The sequence below is a fragment of the Hemicordylus capensis genome, chromosome 1, assembly GCF_027244095.1.
Source record: "Hemicordylus capensis ecotype Gifberg chromosome 1, rHemCap1.1.pri, whole genome shotgun sequence".
NCBI lineage: Eukaryota > Metazoa > Chordata > Lepidosauria > Squamata > Cordylidae > Hemicordylus > Hemicordylus capensis.
Genome location: NC_069657.1, coordinates 163,525,266 through 163,547,570, shown reverse-complemented (window position 1 = coordinate 163,547,570; position 22,305 = coordinate 163,525,266). Strand labels below are relative to the sequence as shown.

The 22,305-nt window shown below is 42.3% G+C and overlaps 1 protein-coding gene across 1 annotated transcript in view; it reads left to right on the top strand.

The window, feature by feature from the left end:
• The window catches only part of ESYT3 (extended synaptotagmin 3), a 56,023-nt gene that overhangs the window by 21,073 nt on the left and 12,645 nt on the right, over positions 1–22,305 (top strand). The window contains exons 5-16 of the mRNA XM_053247612.1: positions 36–102; positions 189–278; positions 5,756–5,811; positions 6,581–6,701; positions 8,098–8,271; positions 11,296–11,378; positions 12,797–12,845; positions 13,476–13,565; positions 14,453–14,515; positions 15,395–15,463; positions 17,861–17,926; positions 21,279–21,365. Coding sequence (XP_053103587.1) covers positions 36–102; positions 189–278; positions 5,756–5,811; positions 6,581–6,701; positions 8,098–8,271; positions 11,296–11,378; positions 12,797–12,845; positions 13,476–13,565; positions 14,453–14,515; positions 15,395–15,463; positions 17,861–17,926; positions 21,279–21,365 — 1,015 coding nt within the window. The remainder of the gene's footprint in view (positions 1–35; positions 103–188; positions 279–5,755; positions 5,812–6,580; positions 6,702–8,097; positions 8,272–11,295; positions 11,379–12,796; positions 12,846–13,475; positions 13,566–14,452; positions 14,516–15,394; positions 15,464–17,860; positions 17,927–21,278; positions 21,366–22,305) is intronic.

Genomic DNA, 22,305 nt, shown 5'->3' with positions numbered 1-22,305 from the left:
AGGCTAGCCACCTACTAACTCCAACTCTTTCTCAGTTATATAGGGGACTGTGAAATTCACATGGAATTATCGAAGTTCAAAGTGGGAGTGAAAGGAATCCAGGTGGGCATTTATTGAACACTTTCAGCTGCTTATCCTACTTTGCCATCCCCCTCACCTGACAGTCTTATCCTTCATCTCTCTTGCAGTTGTATGGAACATTACGAGTTATACTGGAGCCTCTTCTGACAGATGCACCTTTCTTTGGAGCTGTAACTATATTCTTTATCCAGAAACCTGTAAGTCTGTAGTTAATTCTAGGAACCAGAATGTCCCTCCTTAATATCTGCTTCACTTCATCTTATTTAACCATTGCTTTCTTAAAGGAATTTTAAATGTCGACCTTCTAAAATTGCTTCAGTCACATAGAACTCAAAATGCAGTGGCTCGTCTGTTTAAACAGTCTTTTTTTAACTGGGAGAAAACTTTTTTTATATAAAGGCTCTAAAATACAGTAATAAAATATTGCCAGTAATGATGCTAAGAAAATAAGACATATTTGGCTACAGTAGAGGTAACCATGTAGTGTCAGTTTAACTGAAATAATATGCAAGATATGGGCAATTAGGCCTGTATGCATCCTAAAAAATGTTGGATACAACCCCACAGAAAAATTGTCAGGTGGGCCAATGTAGTTTCCCCAAAATTGCTAGGCTGATTTCCGTTGAACTGAGAATGCCATTTTCTGACATTCCTGTCGGACAAAGTCAGTGTGCCGCTTCTCAACTCGCTAGCCATTTAACTTGATCTGACAGGAATATCACTACTTCAACAAAGTTCTGCCATGATAGGAGAGATTTTAGTTGGAGTTCCAGCTGCCAGGGGAAGACTCCTGTTATGGCGGAACTCCTTCCAACATGCCTGTTGGACTGACACAACTGCACAGCCTTATGTGCAACTTTTATTTTTTTTTTGTTTACATTTTTAACCTACATTTCCTCAGAGAAATTCTTAATTAACCCATAGAATTGCTTATAGCCCACCTGCTCCCATATTTCCATATTGATAATTTGTGGCACAGAGATGGCCTCTGAGTGAGGTGAAAGAAAAGAACCCACTCTTTCCACTTGCAAAAGACTCCCTGCCTCTCAGCTGAAGCCAATTCTTGTTCACCACAAGTGACTTGGCAACTATGTCAATTGACTGTTGCTATGGAAGGAGTTGCTGCTGCCCGGGGTGGTGGGTGGGGAAGGCGACCTGTTAGCTAAAAAGTAAACTAGCCCCCGTAACTTGGCTGAGGGGTATGGGTTTATAATGTGATGAGAAAAGTAGGCACAGAGTAAAAGTGGTTGACAAATGAGGTGTTCATATGCCTTCTGCTGCATTCTAAAAACGTGAGGAATAATTTAAAGTAAAATTATTTGGGGCAGGGAGAAGTGGGCACAGCTTAACTCTACACTGTAGAGATCTTTGCATCAGTGAGACTTGCCAAGTGAGGTTTTTCTCATTTTACATCCCCCCAGAAAGATGCTTAACTTGTCTGCTGGCCATGCATTCTGTTCACCCTGTGCAGGAGGGAGCAGACTTCCGGCATATGAGAGCTACTTGTTTTTTTTACTAGAACCCTGAGGTCCACTGACTGGAGCCAAGTGGAAAATAGTGACTCTCGGGGTACTGAACATACATTCAGAGTTAAGGAACAAGGTGCTTCTGAGCCTAGGAATTCAATTTTGGTATCGGAACTGACCGCACAGTCCCTCCCTCTACACAAAAAATCCACTCCAAGTCCCCCCTCCATGCTTTTATTCATTTCAGCAGCCTAGTTTAGGAAATGAAGCACCTTTTTGCTTATTGCTATTGCTAATCAATTGAGAGTTGGAGACCTTGCTCATTTATTGCAAGTTATGCAGAGATCTCACAATAGATTACGATCTACTTTCTGCCCTATTTATTAATTAATCTATTTATTAGAAACATTTAATATACCACCCATGCCGAAGACTCTGGGTGGTGTACAAAAACATGCAAACAAGGCAACATTAAAAATTACATTCTAAATTAAAAACTAAAGTAACTAAAGAAAAACCAATAAACTACAGGGCAAAAGCCTGGCAAAAAAGAAAAGTCTTTAATAGAGATTTGAAGATTCATAAGGAAGGGGCTAAAAGGATCTGAATGGGAAGAGAGTTCCAAAGAAATGGGGCAGCAACCGAAAAAGCCCTTTTGCAGGTCCTAGAGCCCCGAACCTCTCGGAAATCAGGGACCGACAAAAGGGCCATCTGAGATTATCTAACTGGACGGGATGTAACTGAGTGGGAGAGGCGGGTCTGTAGGTTGAGAGGCGCCAAGCTCCGCAAGGCTTTGAAGGCCAGAACCAGGACCTTAAATTGAACTCGGAAGCGAATGGGCAACCGGTGCAGCAATTGCAGGAGAGGTATAAATGTTTCACATTAGGTAGGAAAGGTAAAATGCCTCTGCCTATTTCACAGTAAACAGCATCCAAATAAACTGTAACACCATTCCTAAAAACCCACAATGTAAGTTCAGAAATTAGTTCATTAATTAGGTATACCGAGAAAGCTACCACAAGTTGAATCTATGGGCCCTCACATACCAAGCACGTGGGAAGAATTCAGGCAGTATGATGGGCCTCTAGCAAAAGCAAGTTAGAGAGGCCTTGCTTACTCATCTCCTTGTGATCACATGGTTGCCCCAAAGCTGCCATGTTGTGTTTGGCTCATTCATGATGGCAGACATAAAGCCTCCATAATGGGTAGGAATTAGAAATGACTGTGTGACTCTCTAGTGCTCCAGTATTTATGAGTAATTGGAGTTCATTTAGAACTAGTAGGTGAGGCCTGTTGTTGACTGGGCCAAGTCATTTTGCATAGATTACACTTCTAGGAAAATTCAAGAAATTAAATATATGTAATAGAATTTTTTATTAATGTGCTGGCCAAAAGGAAGTAAAAGAACAGTTTGAAATTTGTAGTATTTCAACTTTACATTATTCATTTTATTGAATAATGGCCATATATGGTAAATTTTAATCTGAATCTGAGAAAGATCTTCTGCTTCTCTTGGGTGTGATATTGTTTTTGAATTATTGATTGGGTTATTGAGTGTTAAAAATCTGAGAATAACAGTCATAATATGATATCGCAGCAATGAAATACACTTTGCACTGTTCCAAAGACCAACTTCAAATGACCTCTTTAATGCAGAAAAGAATTAAAATAACTTAGACTTTTTCACAAAACTTGTAAACTAAAACAAAACCGAGGAAAAGGTTTTGGTGTAATACACACTCCTTCTCCATCCATTGATGATGGAGTACCGAGGATGGTGTATTACACCAAAACATTTGCTCGGTTTTGTTTTAGCTTACATGTTTTGTGAAAAAATCTGTAAGTTGTTTTAATTCTTTTCTGCATTAAAGAGGTCATTTGAAGTTTGTCTTTAAAATATGATTATATTCAGAATTTCTTCTTTTTTCCTGAGTACATTCTGGTGTAAGAAGTAGTGCATTCAGCTAATTTTAAGTGGCAGGATTGTGTATTCCTGTCAGAAACCCACTCTGATGCCCCTCCCAAGTCCAGGGAGGTAATTTGTTTTATATTATTTTATATCAACTTGGTCTCTATGTTCTGGGAATTTATTAAGTTATGACTTTCTTTTGCTGCCACTGTATGGTTATTTATTACCCTGCTCTCAGTACTTAACTCCTTGGTCACATAGCCTCATGAGTGCAGGATAGGCATATATGTTCAGTGCAGAAAAGGAACAAGGCTTAAAATGTAGAACAAAATAAGAATAAGTTTGTTTACGATTGAAATAAAAGATCTCTACAAGGCACTTCTCTACAACATTGCTAAATAAGACAGTAGTTGGACTCAAAATGCTTTTTCCTTCTTTATCGTATAACACTTAGAGAGGGGTATAACTTGGGACAGAGGTATTTAAACTTGGTTTGCAGACTTGGTGAAATAACCCAGACCTTTCTGTCTGTTATCAGGAGGTTATTCACACATGGCTTTATGCTTTGGGGTATCTGAAGAACAAATCTGCTTCACAGCAGATTCGCAAGATGTTTAATTCAGGGGATTAAATGGACAGTTCACATAGCCATCGGTTCCTCCCCGCACTCCCTGGCAGATCTTTTTCCTGTGCGTTCGCACCTACCTGGTCCGGGTTTTCCCTCCAACCAGTCAGAAATCACACCACAGAGGGAGAGAGGTGTGTGTGTGTTTTTTAAATAGTTTGACAACTAAGAGTGCAAGACCAGCATAACGAGTTGCCAAACAGCTGGATCAAACAGCAGGATGCTTAACTCTTGCCTCTTGTGAGAGATGGCCTTCATCACACAATATTTAAACCGCCTCCCCCCCACACACACCTAATAGAATCAGCTTAGACTACAAAGGGTTCAGGTTACATCCATTCTGGATATCTAAAGCCTATGTAAAACATAGCAAGACACACATTCTGCAGTCTGTGCTTGTGTTTAACTCAGGAATTTCTCCCTCCCCCTCTCTCAACAGAGTATCAGCCAATCTGCAACAACACCCTGCCCCCAGCACTTACAATTTCAAATCACTTAGAGCAGACCATACCCAAAACAGCTGTCAAACTCCCCTTCATTGAGTTTTGAAAAACGCTGATTTACTGGCATGACCACTCCAAACATATCAGAGAAAACTGTGGGACAAAACAGAAACGCCTGGGTTTTTTTCAAAAGCCTCTGAAACTTGAGGATTTTTTAAAAACCAGACATACTTCGGGCTAAGCCAAAATTTACAGCCTCCATTCGGGGGGAAACAAAGTTCTGTCTGTCCTGGTCCCTGATAGCCCGCAGGGACCTCAGGGTAAATCCAGCTAATGTGTGGACTGGCACACTCCAATCAGGAGTGAATTCAAAATAAAAGCCCTGTGTGAAAAGCCTCCAGGAGTTTTCACTTCTGGAAACCTTTCTTATTCAAGGTTTCTTTCCCAGGCTGAACACTCCAGATTTCTATAGCACTGCACCAGTGTACTGCTAGTTCTACAGTCTCCACACATTCACCGACCAAATCTCTCACAAATCCCTGAACAATCTCCCTTGTTCATTTGCCACACAAAATCAGTCTCTCTCTCAGCTAGTTCTGTCCAACCTCTCTCTCCTAATTTCCAGCTCCAGCACCCTCTCTAACTGTCACCAACTGTCCTTATTTAAATCCCTCCCTGAACATTCCATGCTTGGTTCTATGGCAACTCTTGCTCACACACTCTCCATCACTCTGTCTCCAGCTTCTGCATGTATGTTTCATCACAGTTGCAAATTAGGTAGCTGTAGGTCATCAGAAAGTATAACTTTATTTTGCTCAAACACTTCAATATATATAAAAGACTACTCCTCAGGGTTCATACTAAACCAAAATGCCACACACATTAGAGACCAGTGGAAAGAATGTTTATTGGCATATTTCAAATGTCTGAAGAATCTTAAGCAATGTTAACAGCACTAATTCCAGTGAACATGATAGTGTTGGATTTCACTTTCAGTATTACTTTTTGTTGGTAGTGGGTAGCATCCAGACTATATTAGTTATGGTTAAGGTCCACTGAAATTAATGGGAGTTGCTCATTGATTCCATTGGTGTTTAGTCCTGACTAACTAGTCTGGATACTACCTTCTGTGTTTTGTTTATAATGGGTTTTTTCACGCCCACTGGTTAAACTTGCTATGTTTTTCTCTCTCCCCCCACTTTTATTTTTTAAACTTAAACATTCAATAAAGCATTTAGAAATCAGTTGGGCAGGACTGACCAACCTGTTAGATGCTCCAGGTATAAGGTAAGTGTTAACTTTTCTCTTTTGCTGTCAGATATCCCCAACAGCTTGTGATGGGGATAGTTCCAATAAGTGTGTTAGATAGTTCCAATAAGTGTCCAATAAGTCTTTCCAAGGGGAAAGTTCCAATAAGTGTGTGTGAGTGTGGAGGGAGATGTACCATGGCTCCCTGTATACAGATTATGGTACTGCTGTTGCAGTGGTGAGGATTTATTTGTTTACTCTGTAAATCCTGTATTGATTTAGTATTGTCATTCAGCTGCTTGGCTTTGTAGCAAGAGAGCTTTTGTTTGATGTTGCCATTATAGCTTGGTGCCCTAGGGCTAAGCCAAGATAATGTCCTATTAAACACGGGGAAATATAATTTGCATGTGAGAGTTAACTCAGACTTTCATTGCAATGATTTTTTTAGTCTTGTGGCTTTGTACATCATTTACATTAATTTTGGCTAGCTGGAAAGAATGACACCTTCACCACTGCATGTGGTATACCTTTTTCCCTTTTTAAATCTCGTGCTTTGGTAAATGTGAACATGAAAACCATATGCACTAATTTGTCAAAGCATGTCATGCATTGAAATACATGTCAGACAAATGGTATCGATTCTGCTGTTCTTGAATCTGGTGGTATTTTAAAAGAGCTTTGAAGGAAATTGTATGAGCAATTTGCATTTCTTGTATAAAAGCTTTGTATGAAAATTGGCCTTAAATGCATCCATCGTACAATGTATTTTTAAAAACATAAATGTGTGGTTTTTTTCCCCTCCTTTCAGTGTATTGTCAGACTCCTTAATCCAAGATCTTATAGCTTCCAGATTGGTGTTGCCAAACAGAATAACTATCCCACTGAAAAAGAATCTTAACATCGCTCAATTGAGGTTCCCTATTCCATACGTGAGTGTTGTCTGAGAACTTCAGTCTTAACAGATTTTTCTAGCACCTGGCTCAAAGTGCAAGTTAGGCACTACTCTAAAGAAACGAGAGCTGCCTCTGGACTTGTTTGACCCTCCCCACCTGCCATATTGTTGTGATGTAAATGTGCAAGGGCTGCTGATAGGATACCAACTGGGCAACACATCCTTGTTTGAATCAGTGCAGTAGGAATAGAATTTTGAGCAATATTCACCCACTTGCATTGACTAATATGCCTGTTTCAACCTCCCCCAAGCCTATACATATACATATACATATACATATACATATACATATACATATACATATACATATACATATACATATACATGTATGTATGTATGTATGTATGTATGTATGTATGTGTGTTATAGGACTTTACAAAACCCAAGTCTTGAAAGAGATTTTTGGTTTGGGAGAGTAGTCTTTTTAAAATATATACAGAGAAGCTTGGTGAGAAATAGTTTTGAGTAACAGACTAAGCCACTGGAAAAGAACATGTGTTTGAATGGAATAAATCATATGTAGCAGTCTTGATCTAGACTCTGATTAATACATGTTCACTGGTGAGCAACATTTTTTGCTTTCATAGGACTGCAGCACACTTCCATGCATGATGCATCCTGTTGCTCCTTATGGTGTAGCAGTAACGATTATTCATAGCTCAAGTGCATGAGGCAATAAAGGCAAACCTCATTACTCCTGGGGGTTCAGTTCCTCTCCTCCTGCTGTGAGTAACGAGGCATTATGCCTATGGGCAAAGGGGGGTTAGATTCCAGAATGTGGAAAAATAGTTAAACACTAAAAACAGTGGGAAAACATGAAAATAATGTGAACTTTGTATTGTACCATGCTCCCATGTGCTCAGAAATGCCCCTCAAAACCGTAAGAAATCACGGGGCGTTCGTTAAAAAAAGGAATGAGCCACAAAATGGCTCCTCCTCACAAATGGCAGCCTCGAAATGATCTTCACAGTCACTTCCGGTTCTCTCGGAACTGCGGATAAGTGGATTTTAACCTTTTATTATCCACATATAATGAAAACGGGTGTCAATTCGACACTTGCAAAGATGCGGAACCGCGAATAGAAGTTCCATGAATAACAAGGTTCTACTGTGCACCTTCCCGTAACAGGTGTTTCTTCTCTTCCGGAGCACGGGCAGAGGGAGGATGTTTTGCCTGTTTGTGCAGCAGTATGTGCATAGAGGAAGTGGGAGAGCTGTACATAGTAGGCCCCAGTTGCATCCCTGTGGTCCTCCTTTATGTGATTGTTTTGTACTTGCGAAGTACAAAGTTAGTACAAAGTACAAAGTTAGTTACTGTCCTTGCTTTTGTATTTATAATTTTTTTTAAAACAATGTTTGTTTGTGTCTTTAAGGGAGTCATAAGAGTGTACTTACTTGAAGCAGAAAATCTTGTGCAGAAGGACAATTTCCTTGGTGCAATCAGGGGGAAGTCGGACCCTTATGCTCTTCTTCAGGTTGGCCTTGTGCAGTTCCGAAGCAAGACAATTCAGAGAGACCTGAATCCCATCTGGAATGAAATGTTTGAGGTAGTACTTCTGCTTTAACACTCATTTTGGCACAAGCAGGGTACAAGGTGCTGAGAGTTTTGTATAACTATCTAATTATATTAAGTGAAGTTTATTTTTAAAATGCCTTGTCTCTGGAAGAAGATTCCTTTTAAGATTGATACAGTACTACAGTTTTCAGACTAAAATTCTCCAAAGCAGCTTTCAAATGTAGGTTCCCTCTCCCCCCGCCAGCCTCTTAAATCACCACCTCAGCACGGGAAAATGCTTCATTTCGACCCATTCGGGCCTCCATAATTGTGCTCGGCAGCCATTTTGGAAAAAACAAAATGACCACCATGCATGCACAAATGACCTCTGCAAGGCCCTGGGTCATGCCAAGCCTTGCAGAGGCTATTTATGCATGCACAGTGGTGGCCAAAATGGCCACTGCGCACACTTACAGAGGCCCGAACAGGCTGAAATGAAGCATTTTCCCAGGCTGTGGTGGTGATTTAAGAGGCCAGCAGAGGGAGGGGGAACCTTTGTGAAATGCCCCCCCCCGGGCGTGGCCTACAAGAAGCCCTCTGAACGGGCTAGAGGTATTGTGTATTTATTTTTTAATTTGGGGGGGAAATCGTGTATCCTTCCTGGACCAGGGGGCAAGGTTCGACGGAGGCTGGACCGAACTTGGCTGGTCAGGTTCGAGTCCACTCCGGACTTTAACCGAACCGGGCCAGCTGGTTCCGTGCACACCCCTATTATCACAGACACAGCAGAACACAGTCAAAAGGAGTATATACTTTATACTGCCCTACTAGGAGATCAAGAACCCTTGGGACAAATAAAAGATTGCTAGAAATGTGGTCAAGCAAATGGCCCACACATACTGTATGCATAGAGGCTAAGATCATGGCTGCTCTGTGTGTGTGCGTAGAGGGTCAAAATGGGGGGAGGCTGGTGGAGATAGGGGTGAGGTCACCACAGCACCCACCACCACAGCCACTGGCAGGAGTAAGTACTTCAATTTTCCTAACTAATATGACACTTGGAGAAGCCCCCTGCCCACCTTGAGCCGGGCCCAAGCAGTTTGGTTCAACCTTGGACCAAACTGGAGGCTTTCGAGCTGGTTCTCACATCCCTACCTGGAACAAAAGACATTCATAGAAGTTGCAGCATGCAGTTTCAACTGTTCCCACCAGTCCTTGCAGTGTCTGTACAGTTAGTGGATGCCAGATCTCCCTTTGACCTCTACTTCACCACAGCAAGCCTGCCAATGTGTGAAAAGTAAAGAAGTCCTGAAGGAGATCCTGGAAGATATAATAAAGTCCTGCTAAGTGCATGGATATCTTGGGTGAAGATGTGCCCAGGGAATTTGTAGCCACCAAAAGCCTCTGATCTGGTTGCCTTGAATTATCCAGTTTGATGGCAGTCCTCTCTTCTCAGAAGGCAACGAAGAAATGCAAGCCCCAGCTGTAAGCTTTCCAGATCCCGGGTAGGGATGAGCCCAGATCGGTCCGGAGGCCATTTTGAAGGCCTCCGAACCGGTCCGGACATGAGGGCAGTCCGGCGGTCCGGCACTTGTGTTAGGGGCGTTTTAAGGGTGGGGGAGGGTGTACTTACCCCCCCCACCGGCCGCGTTCATTTAGTAAAGCTTTTGGGGCGGCAGGATACCTCCCTGCCACCCCTTCCCCCAGTCGTCGGCAAAAGGCTTCACAAAGCCTTTTGCGCATGCGCACATCGCACGTCACACAGAGACGTGACGTGATGTGCGTGCGTGACGTGTGCGCGTGCAAAAGGCTTTGTGAAGCCTTTTGCCGACTGGGGGAAGGGGTGGCAGGGAGGTATCCTGCCACCCCAAAAGCTTTACTAAATGAACGCGCCGACGGGGGAAACGCGGCGGGGGGGTAAGTACACCCTTCCCCGCCCTTAAAGAGCCCCCCACACAAGTGCCAGACCGCGGTTCCATGCACATCCCTAATCCCGCGGTGCCCTGAACACTCTACTAGTCTCAGTGCTTGCAGAGGCCAAGGGCCCTGAGCATATTGCCCAGCATCACAGTGGGCTCCTCTTTTCAGGAAGAGGCGTGCACTCTCGCTCTCTCTTTTTCTACGCTATACCTGTACGTGCTTCCCAGATGTATAGGTTATATGAGTAAGTATATAGTATCTGGAGTACAAGAGAACAATCTATGTCAGGGATTCTCAACATGTGGGCCCCCAGATGTAACTGGACTTCAATTCCCATGTTCCCCAACCAAAGGCCACTGGGGCTAGTGATTATGGGAGTTGAAGTCCAATAACATTTGAGGACCCACACATTGAGAAATCCTGATCTATGTAACTTGTGGCTCCTTTGCCTGTTTTTGCATGCCTAAACACTCTGGTAGAGAGAGATTTCTAGTCTTGTGATGGAAAATCAACTGTCCTGTACTTTCTCTATTTAATCATTGCAAGGAGGGAATGAAAGAGCATTAAGGCGTTTCTACTTTTCCTATTTCTGCAGGATTATATTTGACAAAAAGGAAAGTGTCCTCCTTGCCAAGTGTCCTTCTGTAACATCAGAAGAGTTACAGGTAGGGATGTGCACGAAATGCAATTCAAGTACTGAATCGCAGCACATCCCCCCCCCATCTTTAACAGGGAGGAGATCAGGTCCATACCTGCTCCTCCGTCACAAGAAGTTCAGCACTCCCCGCAGCTATCATCGTGCACCAGCAGGGCATCTCCCAGCTGTCCTTGTGTGACACCGGCATGCACGGTGGTCATTTGCGCGGTCAGCAACCACGCAAGAGTAGCTGGGGGATGCCCCACAGGCGCACAATGATAGCTGGGGGGAGTGCCGCTGAAGCGGAGCAGGAGCAGGTAAGGACCTGCTCTTCTCCCTGTTAAAAGTGTGGGGATTTGCTGCAATTCAGTACTTGAATGACATTTCGCGCACATCCCTAGTTACAGGAAACTTTGGGGGTTTGTGTGTATATGTTACAATTTGCCTTAGTTCAAGAACAGTAGATCTGTTGTGGTATGTGATGTGTGTTTGTGTCTAAAATGTACTCTGTCTCTCTAGTTTGTTGTTCATGAATTACCTGGTCAAGATCTGGAGGTAGAGCTGTATGATGAAGACCCAGATAAAGATGACTTTCTGGGCAGGTAATGGATACAAATTTTCTCTCTTGTATAACTTTCTGCAGCATCTCTTTCTATTCTTGCTGCAATGGAGAACCAGTGTAATTACTAGGAGTGAGTCTGTGCGTTCAGAAAAAAGCCAAAGATAAAGCCCTGTTGGAAACTGTACCACCATAGAGTGCAGGTAAGGATTTGCATATTTTGAATGCTCTCCTGGTTGAAGAACTCTCTACCATCAACAGCCTGCAGCATATTGGAAGTGAGGTTCTAGCCCTCTCCTCAATATACTAGTTTTTTATGCAAGGAACTCTTGATCTGGGGAAGCATTCAGACATGCAGTTCCCTCACCTACATTCTGTAGTAGTTCTGTCCCATACACCTACATCTCCTTTAAAAATAAATATAAAGTTTGGATAGCGGCCACAAGAGTCCAAAGGTAAACTTGTTCACATTCCACATTACTCTCTGGATTAGTACAGTACAGAGGTGTGTCCCACTGGGAATCCAGTGGCTGAGCTGGCTCAGTGTCATGGCACACAAAATGAGTGTCTATTGCTTAACCCCCCATCTTGTCTCATATTTATAAATGTGGAGCATGCAGATAGAGAACTCCCACAGATTGGCTCAGTCTGTGACAGAATGTGTGACGGCTCTTTGTGTTGAAAGGAAAAATGGCCCCTATCCTGCGGTTGTCCTAAAATTCCAAACAAGGTAGAACTCTGCTTGAAATTTGTGTTTCCCTGTGAGTTGGGCCAGTGTGCCAGAACAGCCAGCCCATGCACTGATATCCACAAATGTGCAAAGGAAGCAAGCTTCCCTTCTACTCCTAAATCTAGGACAAAACAGTAATGGCAGCACTTATGGAAAAGATTCTAATTGTTTTTAAAGTATCTTGCACATAGATGGCACTGTGTATAAAAACAAATAGACTTGGAGACAAAAATTGTGTATTCCCTGAGCCAACCCAAAAGCTTCATGGACTGTGGGGAGGAAGGGTTTAGCAGTGTATATCAGGTGGCTGTCTCAGTTCTTGCTCAGTTGACTGGGAAGTTTCCTCAAGCCTTGCTCTCTTGAGCTAGGCTTAAGGACTGCACAGCTCTCTTGTGAGCAATAGATTCTTGAAATATGTACGATCACTCAGAATTTATGACAATGTGTGCCCACAGAGTTGGAAGGAGATAGTAGAATACTCCACAGAATGAAAGGGACTGGTTTCAGTTATCTATCTTCTGCATGCTTCTAGATATCATTATACAGATGGCTCTTTATTGTCTGTCTGAGCAACCAAAAATCCCAGCTAATTGACACTGAAGAAGGATAAGAAGAATGTGAACACAAGGAACCTTCATGTGCATAAGATCTGTTCATCATAAATGCAAATATACAATATTCCCTAGAGGGTTGATGGTTGTTCTGTATTTATTTTATTTTATTTTTTACAGCTTGCTGATAAACCTTGAAGATGTGATGAAAGACAGAGTTGTTGATGAGGTAAAACTTGTTTCTAGGATGCTAAGCCTAATGGATTTTCCTGCATGTGTTGTGTCTTATGTTACTCCTTAAAACCATGTTGATTGTGTGAATGGTTTGGGGGGATGTTCAGTTTTTTGGCAGTCAAAACTGAAGTCTTCAATTATTCATCATGGAGCATTTTCATTTAAGTCACTTGAATTCTTACTATGGTCTCACATAGGACTGTTGATTTAATGTTGTATAAACATGAGTCATGTGGCCCCTTAGAAAAACAAAAATTGTGGCATAAGTTTTAACATTTGCTGATGTTTAAATGCAGTTGGGGGAAAATCAGAACTGTTGTGAAGCAACAAGAAGTACCAAGGGAGGTGGTGGGGATGAGAGAAATGCACAAGTCCCGCTTCTTATTGGGGAATTGGGTAACCTCTGTATTCTGAGTGGAGGCTCTTTATCAAGACAGATGGGCTTCCCTCTTGTATACAAAAAAAGGTGCCATTTAAATACATCATTTTCAAAGTGTGTCTCAAATAGACTGGCCCCATAGCACAGAAGGTAAGCCACCTCTTCCCTGTGGCACACAGTTCACAACACACTTTGCAGTTGAATGTGCATGTATGACACTGATGTGCTTTTCCTTTCTTAATCAAGTGGTTCCCTTTAAGCAAGATAGCAAGCGGACATGTGCATTTAAAGCTTGAGTGGTTTTCTTTGGTGACTAATCAGGAGAAACTATGTGAGGTGAGTATTTTGTAGACTGCCACAATCTGATTCTGTGTGTGCGTGTGCGCGCGCAAGAAGACTAAAAAGAGAAGGAACCAAAGTAAACAATTATTCTGTATGTCTACTAATCTTCCTACAATAGCACCATACTGTATTTTCTGGAATCCCAGTCTACACCCCCCTCCCCATTTCTTTGATGTTTGAAATGGGGGGAGGGTTTGTCTTAAATTTCAGGTCCTCTTCTTTCTGGGTAACTAGTAAAACCTATATTTAACTCACATTCTAGTCTTAAATTCAGGGTTGTCTTCTATTCGGGTAAATACGGTATATCATGGTTGTATTAAAGCACCAACATAGCTAAATGCTGTTTGTAGATATTAGCAGGCATTTAAGGGCCCTATATAAATGGAATTTAGGAAGGAGCTCAGTCTCTCCTATCAAGTTAATTCACATTAGTACTTGTGTTCGTAGTGACCTAGATATTTATTTACTTACTTATTTGGCACACTTCCATATCACCCCACTTACAAATCTTCATTGTGGTTTAGATTGTAAACCGTCCAATTAAAACATTAACACAATTAGAATAATTTAAAATATAGATTAAAAACTCTAAAACTTAAAATTTTAAAAACTATAAATTAAAAGCCTAATTAAACTGGTAAATGTTCAGATTTTTTCCTTAAAATGTCCAGAGAAGAGCGGGGTCTAATTTTGTTAGGAAGTGCATTCCAAAATCCCAAGGAAACCCTAGAAACAGCCTGGTGTGCATAGATATATGGCAAAAAGGCAAAAATGGTTTTAGCAAATGGGCACAAGGCTGCAAGACAAGCTTTCTTGAATGAATTTGGGAATGTCAAAATGGTTTGTATTAGCTGTTTTAATTTTGGTTTAATATTTTTCAGGACAAGAATGGTCTTGCCACAGCAATTCTCATCATATATTTGGACAGTGCCTTCAATCTTCCTGTAAGTAAATTGAAGGAGCAACCTCTTTTCATGTTCTCTAGGTATTTGCAATTGAGCTGGTGGAATGTCTTTATACCTACGATATGTATAGGTTCTGGTGTGTACTGAATTTTGCAACTTTCCTGCCAAGCATTACAATTTGGATGACAAACCTATTCAGGCATTATATGTACATGTGTTCAAGTGTCTGTACATAGGTACGTGTGTCTGTGTGTGGGCCTGTATGTGCATTCGCTGTAAAAGTGAACCTGGTACAGGCTCCCTAAATGCAGGATACAGATAGGACATACTGCTGTATGTCCAGTATAACCTGTACATGCATACACATTTAAGTGTCTACATTGTGCACAGATTGAAGGTTGAACATAACATATGAATATATGGCTTATTTTGTCTTAATGATTTGAAAAGAAATGTGGGCACAGCATGCCACAAAGACCCCATGAAAGGGGGGTGGGGTCTTGTTTGAGGGAGGCAAGGAAAGGTCAGAAGCTCTGCTAAACTGGCTGGCCACACTTGTCATCTTCCTCTCTGATCTTTACCTAGCTTGGCATTAACTCATTGTTCACCATTGTCTATGTTGCAAATCTTACCCTTGTGATCAGTAAAATCGGCTGCTGCCATTTGTTAGTCCTAGGGCAACTTGCACACATAATGCCCAAAAGTAGCCTGCTTGTTAGATAGGAGAGTGGGATAATCTTTGTCTATTGTTATTTGTCCCAGCTGCCTTCTAGGACTCCTGCAGCTGCCAAATGGTCACTATTGCAGCATGCCTGCCCCTTGTTTCTGGTGCCTATAGACCTGAACTCTCCTCATTGTGAGATCTAACTTTGTTTTGTATTCCTATTTGAATTTTAAATGTGATCTTCCCTATTACAGAAGAATCAATTTGAATATCACAACGGTGAATATGGAGCAAAGAAATATAGAAAAGACAGATATCTCAAGGTAAATGCTTCCGGTTTCCTCAAAGTCTCAAAAAGGCTGCACATGCTGAACAAAATACTTGATGGATAAAGGCAGATTTATTTATTTTGCATTAATGGGTTTGAGCTGTCTCCGCTGTATTTCAAGCAGAAGGTTAGTTGATAGGAATAATAGTGTATGTAGGTGAGACTACAGTGGTGAGTAGCGTTTGGGAACAATATACAAGTCATTTGTTTAATCTTGGCTTCTTTTAAATGCCAATAAACATATTAATCTCTCTGCTTCCACAGGGTAGAAACAATGGTAATTCAAAATGATCAAACAATTTTTAAATTTATTATTTCTGAGCCAGCTGCTGATTTTTTAACACTTGAAGTAACAGCTCAGGCTGTACTTATTTTTAGAATCAATAAGTTGCTTTTCAGGCAAAAAGGGCATCCAAAACAGCACACAAGTATGAAAAAACACATTAAAAACAATAATAAAAATATAAGCCAGAAGCAATCTAAATAAGGTGAACAAACTGACACTGAAGGCCCACTGGAATAAGAAGGTCTTCAGCAACTTTGGCTAACATGGAAGAGGCCAATAGGGCCTTTCAAAAGAGAGTACTGAAACTGACAAGGTCCTGTCCCAAGCTATGCAGGTGGTGAGAAACTGAGCGAGGCCTCTTCTGAAGAGCTCAGGTTATCTCAGGTACTGGATTACTGCTGGCAAAACAAACTTGTCCACCATCAGTGGGCAGGGGCGTAGCCACCATTGTGCTAACGGGTTCAAAGAACCCAGGCCACCAATGAAAAGGGCCGCCGAAGCCCCATGGCTCAGGCTCCAGAGGCACCCGGAGTGAATCCCCACACACACACACTCCTGGGCTGCCAATAACCCAGGCGAACTCTCCATCAGTTATTTCAGGCAATGCTGGCTGCCTGATAGGACATTTTTCCCTTTCTCTCTCTCTGGAGGGAGGGAAAGGGGAAAATGTTCTATCGGGCAGCCGGTGCTGCCTGAAATTACAGACGGAGAGTTTGCTTGGGCTCTTGGTAGCCCGGGCGGAAGGGGGGAGTTTACCCTGGGCTCCTCAGGAGCCTGAGCCACACCCCCATGCGTATCACGGGTGTATGTGGAGTGGGCCGCCAAGAGGGGCTGGACCCATGCCGCCATTCAGCAGGATCCGCAGCTGCCAGTGGACCTGTCCATTTTAATGCAAATGATTAATTATAGCCAATACAGTATGCAGATTCGTTGTGATCTTCTGAATGATGCTTTCAGTATGGCTACTTGTGCAGTCTGTCTCCTGGCTTAAGCTATAATTGATGGGAAAACAAATCACTTTTGTAGTTCTATCAGTAACCTAGCTAATTGTTTACCACATCTATGTATCTAAACTTGGATTGTATGTATGTGTGTATTTTATTTGATTTATATACCACCCTTCCAAAGGTGGCTCAGGGCAGTTTACATTAAAATCAAAATAAATAAAAAAGCCAGTTAAAAGCAAATTACAATTACAATTAATGCTACTACAAATATTTATATACCACTCTTCAACCAAAGTTCCCAAAGCGGCTTACTTAGAAAAATAAATAAGGTGGCTCCATGTCTCCAGAGGGCTCACAGTCTAAAAAGAAATATGGTAGATACCAGCAAGAGCCACTGGAGGGGTGCTGTGCTGGGGATGGATAGGGCCAATTGTTCTCCCCCTGCTAAATATAGGAAAATCACCGCTTTAAAAGGCTAAAAATTAAAACTAGATGACATTAAAACTCAATATCATTAAAAGCCAGGCTAAAAAGACAAGTCTTTAGGACTCTCCTGAAGGCCCCCAATGAAGACGAAGATATTTCCACTAGATCCAGAAATGAATACTGGGTGTAGTATTTTATTTAAACTTATTTATTGCATTAAATGGACACATTGCAGTATTAAATGTCAAAAAGGTGTAAAAGATATATAATTTAATTTGAAAATGGATCTCTACAAGCCCAATGTGTTCATCAAGTTGCCATCTTCTGGGGCACAAAGTTTCTTCCAATGGCATGGAGGTAGTAAACCTACCAGGATCTCAATTTGTGGGAATCCATCCTGTTGGAAGAAATGCTTTGTGTCCCCAAAGAAATCAACTTGCTAAAACATTCAGGGTCCAGAGAGATGCCTCTTTATTATTAAATTGTGTACATTCTTTGTACCCTTTGGGTGTTGACCTCTTAATCTTTTGCTCCTGATTTGGGTGCTGCCTTCCTTTCCCCCTTTGCAGTATTGAACATGCCAAATGGTAGTGTTCCCCTTCCCAAATCCTGCAGAGGCTTAAATATAAAACATGAAGTTAAGCTTAGCTTTTCTGTTTAAGCCACAGCCTTGTCTTGTAGAATTTTATGTTGCTGTTAACACTGTTGTTTTGCTCCAAAATGTTAAATAAAGAAGATGGAACGAGAACCTTCCTCCTTTGTCCTGCTCACAGTGGGTAGCAAAACTCAGAGAAGCAAGGTAAGGGATGTTTGCATTCTGTCTCTTTAAATATATATATATAAACTTGAATTCTTTAAGTGATACTATGTATGTGTGCATGTGCACACTCTGGTAGCAGAGGATTGAAGAACTGCTTGTCCTGAACATCAGATAATGAAAACTTAGAATCTGTCTTTAGTGTTATGCAGACATTTAGTGTTATGCAGACCCAGGCTAATGTGGGGCATTAGCACCACTGTTGTAGGAAGCATAGCCATATTGCTGTTTTGTAACTATATATGTTTAAAATAGAGCTGGATGAGCACACCAGTTCTAGTTATGCCCTGCAGAGGAGCATGCAGCCAACATGGAAATGTTTAAAAGAGAAAATCCACAGCTGTCGGTCTCTTTCTTTTTTTTAAAGTTAAAAATTTATTAAACAGTGGAGTAATATGATGGGCATTTCTGCCTCTGGACTTAAATAGCATATTGGCTGAATGATCTTTGCTGTGCTAGCTCCTCCACTGAAAGATTTTAAGAAAAAGCCCACAAAATAAAACAGGCACAAGGGTGAAGGTCACTAATGGCATACATTGGTCACAATAACCAGTCAATACACGTGCCATTTCGACAACCATATGCCACCTAGCAACAGAGAATACTATCTGTGAGAATGATTGTGACATCCCAAATATGGAATAGAGTGCATCTGGTGTTGGGAAACTTTGAGATTCCCACCACTGCAGTGTAAATTGCGGGAAAGGCATCCAACAAATGGGGGGAAATTGCATGCGTTCTGCATTTTATTTTATTTTATTATGATTTATTTATTTATTTAATTTTATATCCCGCTCTTCCTCCAAGGAGCCCAGAGTGGTGATCAGAGCAGTGAGACCAGAGCAATTTAAAAACTGCCTGGAAAGGCATTGAGTACAATGCTGCTAGTACTGTGTTGATACAGTTGAGCACCGTGTATTAGGGTTGTGCATGAACAATTCAATAGCAAACCAAATTTCGAAGGTTCGATTGCGAACTGGACCGGCTTTCAGGAAAGATGGACTGGTCTGAGAGGGAACCAAATCTGGCCCGGTTTGAGGTGGGGTGGTTTGAGCGGCTGTGTATATGTTAAAAAGTTATTTGTAATAAAGGGAATGAATGAAGCTTAGGGGGGCAGGTGGTGCTGGGAGGGTGGCAAGAGGGAGGCACTTTTTTAGGGGTGAATGAGAAGGTGCCGGCTGCTTCCCAGTTCAATAGCACTCCTGGAAGCTGCAGCCACAGCGGAGTTCCCTCCCCCAGCAGCCCTGTGGCGGCCTGGCTGCTGGCCCGGCACTCACTCACCTGGTCTCCGTGCATGTGCAGAGGCCAAGTGTGTAATGGCCTATGTACATGCGTGGAGGCCAGGTGAGTGAGTGCTGGCAGCTGCACCGTTGCCACATGGCTGGACTGTGGGGGGTGGGGGGAGTGCCACTGCGGCTGCAGCTTCCAGTAGTCAGCTGCCAGCACCTTCTCATTTATTCTTAGAGGTGCCACACTCTCCTCATCCCCGGTGCCACCTGTCCTTACCGGCAGCCCTAATCTCTATCCCCTTTATTTCAAGCAACTTTTAACATACACATAGCTGCTTGAACCAGTTTTAGCTGGTTCAATAGGGCTGGCTGGCTGGTTGATTCGACCGAACCAGTTCGCAGATGGGCAGGTCGGACTGAATTCTGTCCGAATTTGGACCAAACTGTAGAAAACGGTCAGCACACACCCCTGCTGTGTACAATTACACACACCTAGAGATTAACACCATGTTGTAACAGCTCCAGCTGTTTTTCTTGGGAGCAGGTGGTGCAATCAAGTGCTAATGAATATCTCATTAAAGAGGTACTTGCTTTTCTCACAATTTCTCTGCTATGCCTGCACAGGCATTGCACTAAAAACATTAGCATTTGCTGCTTGATGGGCTGTTTTCTCTAAAAAAAATAAAATAAAAAAATCTCTAGACCAGCCTTTGACTGGTGTTGGCCCTTAAATCAGCTTACAATTGATTAAAAACATCAACCTCACAACTCATTAAGCTGTACCAAATGCATAGTATCGCAAAATAAGTGACAGAAGAAAGCTCAATTGGGGATTCAAACTGATCCAGATTGCACTCCTATTTTTAAAAGAATGCTGTCCTCTGACCTATCTAAGCTATAGAGGGAGGGTCAGGTGGACCTCTCGAGGCAAGATGTTCTATGACAGGGTACCACAGTCAGGAAGGCCCCGTTCCCCTTAGGCATCCATTGTACTTCTGATGGTGTATGAATGAAGATCCAAGGGTAGGCAGGATCATATGGGAACAGGCAGTCCTACCTTGGACCCAACCAAATAGATATTTAAAGGTCAGAAGTGGCACTGGTTTGGGCAATACGTCTGCACAACCCCATGAGCTATGCAGTGAAGGATGTGGACCCAGTGTTCCGCTCCTGTTTCCTGCAGGCCGTTCCATTTCTCATAATTATGGGGAAAGGGCAGGTGAACTGTCTCCTTGCAGGCTATTTAACTGCTGTGTAAATAATTACTGTAGTAATTTAACTGTGGGGGTGTGTGATGCAAGACAAAATGCCCCTCCTCCCGATGTAAGAAAAGTGGAACGGCATGCAGGGAGGGCTAGCTGGACATGTGTGCTCGTGTTCCTCATTGTGCCATGGGCAGGATGGGCCAGTCATATTGTCTGAACAGGCACACGTTGAATTGAGCTCAAACATTCTGGGAGGTGGAGGCTCTGACACATGAATGGGCAGCTTCGCCGGCTGCTTCAGGGAAGATGCTTGAAGGGGAGGAGTGCAACCTGCCTCTTCAAGCTGGCACCCCTCTTCAGGAGCAGCTTCTGCCATAGTCGGTGATCACTCCTAAGGGACAAGGGGAATATCCTGTTGCTCCAAACTGAATTTGGCACGAATCACTCCAGACTGTGTGGTTCAGCGGCTGCCTTGTTATGAGTATGCTGCAACAAAAGGGAAAGATTGGACTTGCCTTTCCCATAAGTGTAAGCTGTAGCAGCTTGTCCAAAATGCCTTTAGCACAAGTTGGGTTGCAGTTGGTTGCATTTCAGCAGTAATGCCTAGCTGATGCTGCTCTTGGTTTGGAGCAAGTCAGCTGTTCTGCTTTTCTCTCTGATGACAGGAATTGAACTGGTGTTTGCTTTTGAAAAAGGTGTAGGTCTTAGACTGTTTGCATAAGGCTGCAGTGCTAGACATACTTGAGAGTAGTCCCCATTGAAGTGATTGATGCTTGCTTCTGAGTTACCATGCATAAGACTGGGCTACAAACCTTTTCATGCTTTTTTCAGGATGCCACTATTGTGTGTGTCTGCATCTTATGAATAATGTGTGGATATGTTTTATTCTCCCACAAACAGACTTGCAATTTCACCAAGGATCCTGTGTGGGGTCAGGCGTTCACATTCTTTGTCCACAGCGCTCCTTCACAGTCTCTTCATCTGGAGGTAAGTTCTTGCTTCCTAGAAATGTGACATAGCTTTGGTTTCTGGCTTTGCATGCTCGTGCTTTGTGCATAAGCTGCTGCTGCTGCTGCTTTAGAAAGTGACTGTAGGGTTAGATTACTTTTTTCTTGAGAAGGGGGCTGTTGAGAGGTTTTATGGGACAACAATTTTAAGTTTGTGTATATGCGGCCAAAATATAACTGAGGACATTGCCCTTTTATATTCTGCACTGCCTATTGCCCAGTCCTCCTGGAGATTGCTTGAGGATAAACTGGTTACCTGTAAGGTAACCATATCAACTAAAACAAACAAAAAAGACCTATGGAGTATGGACTACTTGAGGTGGTGAATACCTGGCATGCTTTACAAGGTTTTCATGACAATTTGCTCATGTTATTTCTGTTTATGCATTCATTTGCACATCCGTGTCTCTCCATTTGTGCTTAGCATGAAATGAGACTTTTGCGATGCCATATGGTTGACAAAATTAAACTGACTGACATGATGTTTTTGTGGAAGTCTTTACAGCTAACAAGGCAAGACCACTGAAACAACATTCCAGAAGACTAGTATGTTGCCTATAAAAACATATGCCCATTTTACTAGAGTTACATAGATTGTTTAGTCTGGTAGGCAGAAGATATGACCTGACCTGGGTTGAAATATTGGTTTACATTGAATTAAAGATGCACCACTATTTGTGCATTGAATGCTTTCTTCTAGTTTCTTCCTGTTCACACAACTACAAGCAAATACTTGTTTGTCTTCCTTTTGGGACTTCAGATTCAGTTATATAATGGATGATGTTGGCCTGGGAAGCCTTTGAGACAAATTTGACCTATCTTGATAAGACATCATCTGCTTCAATACTAATATGCTTCTTGACTTCACCCACCACAGCCATTCCTCATTTGTTGTAGGCGGCTGCCTCCCATTAGCTTCC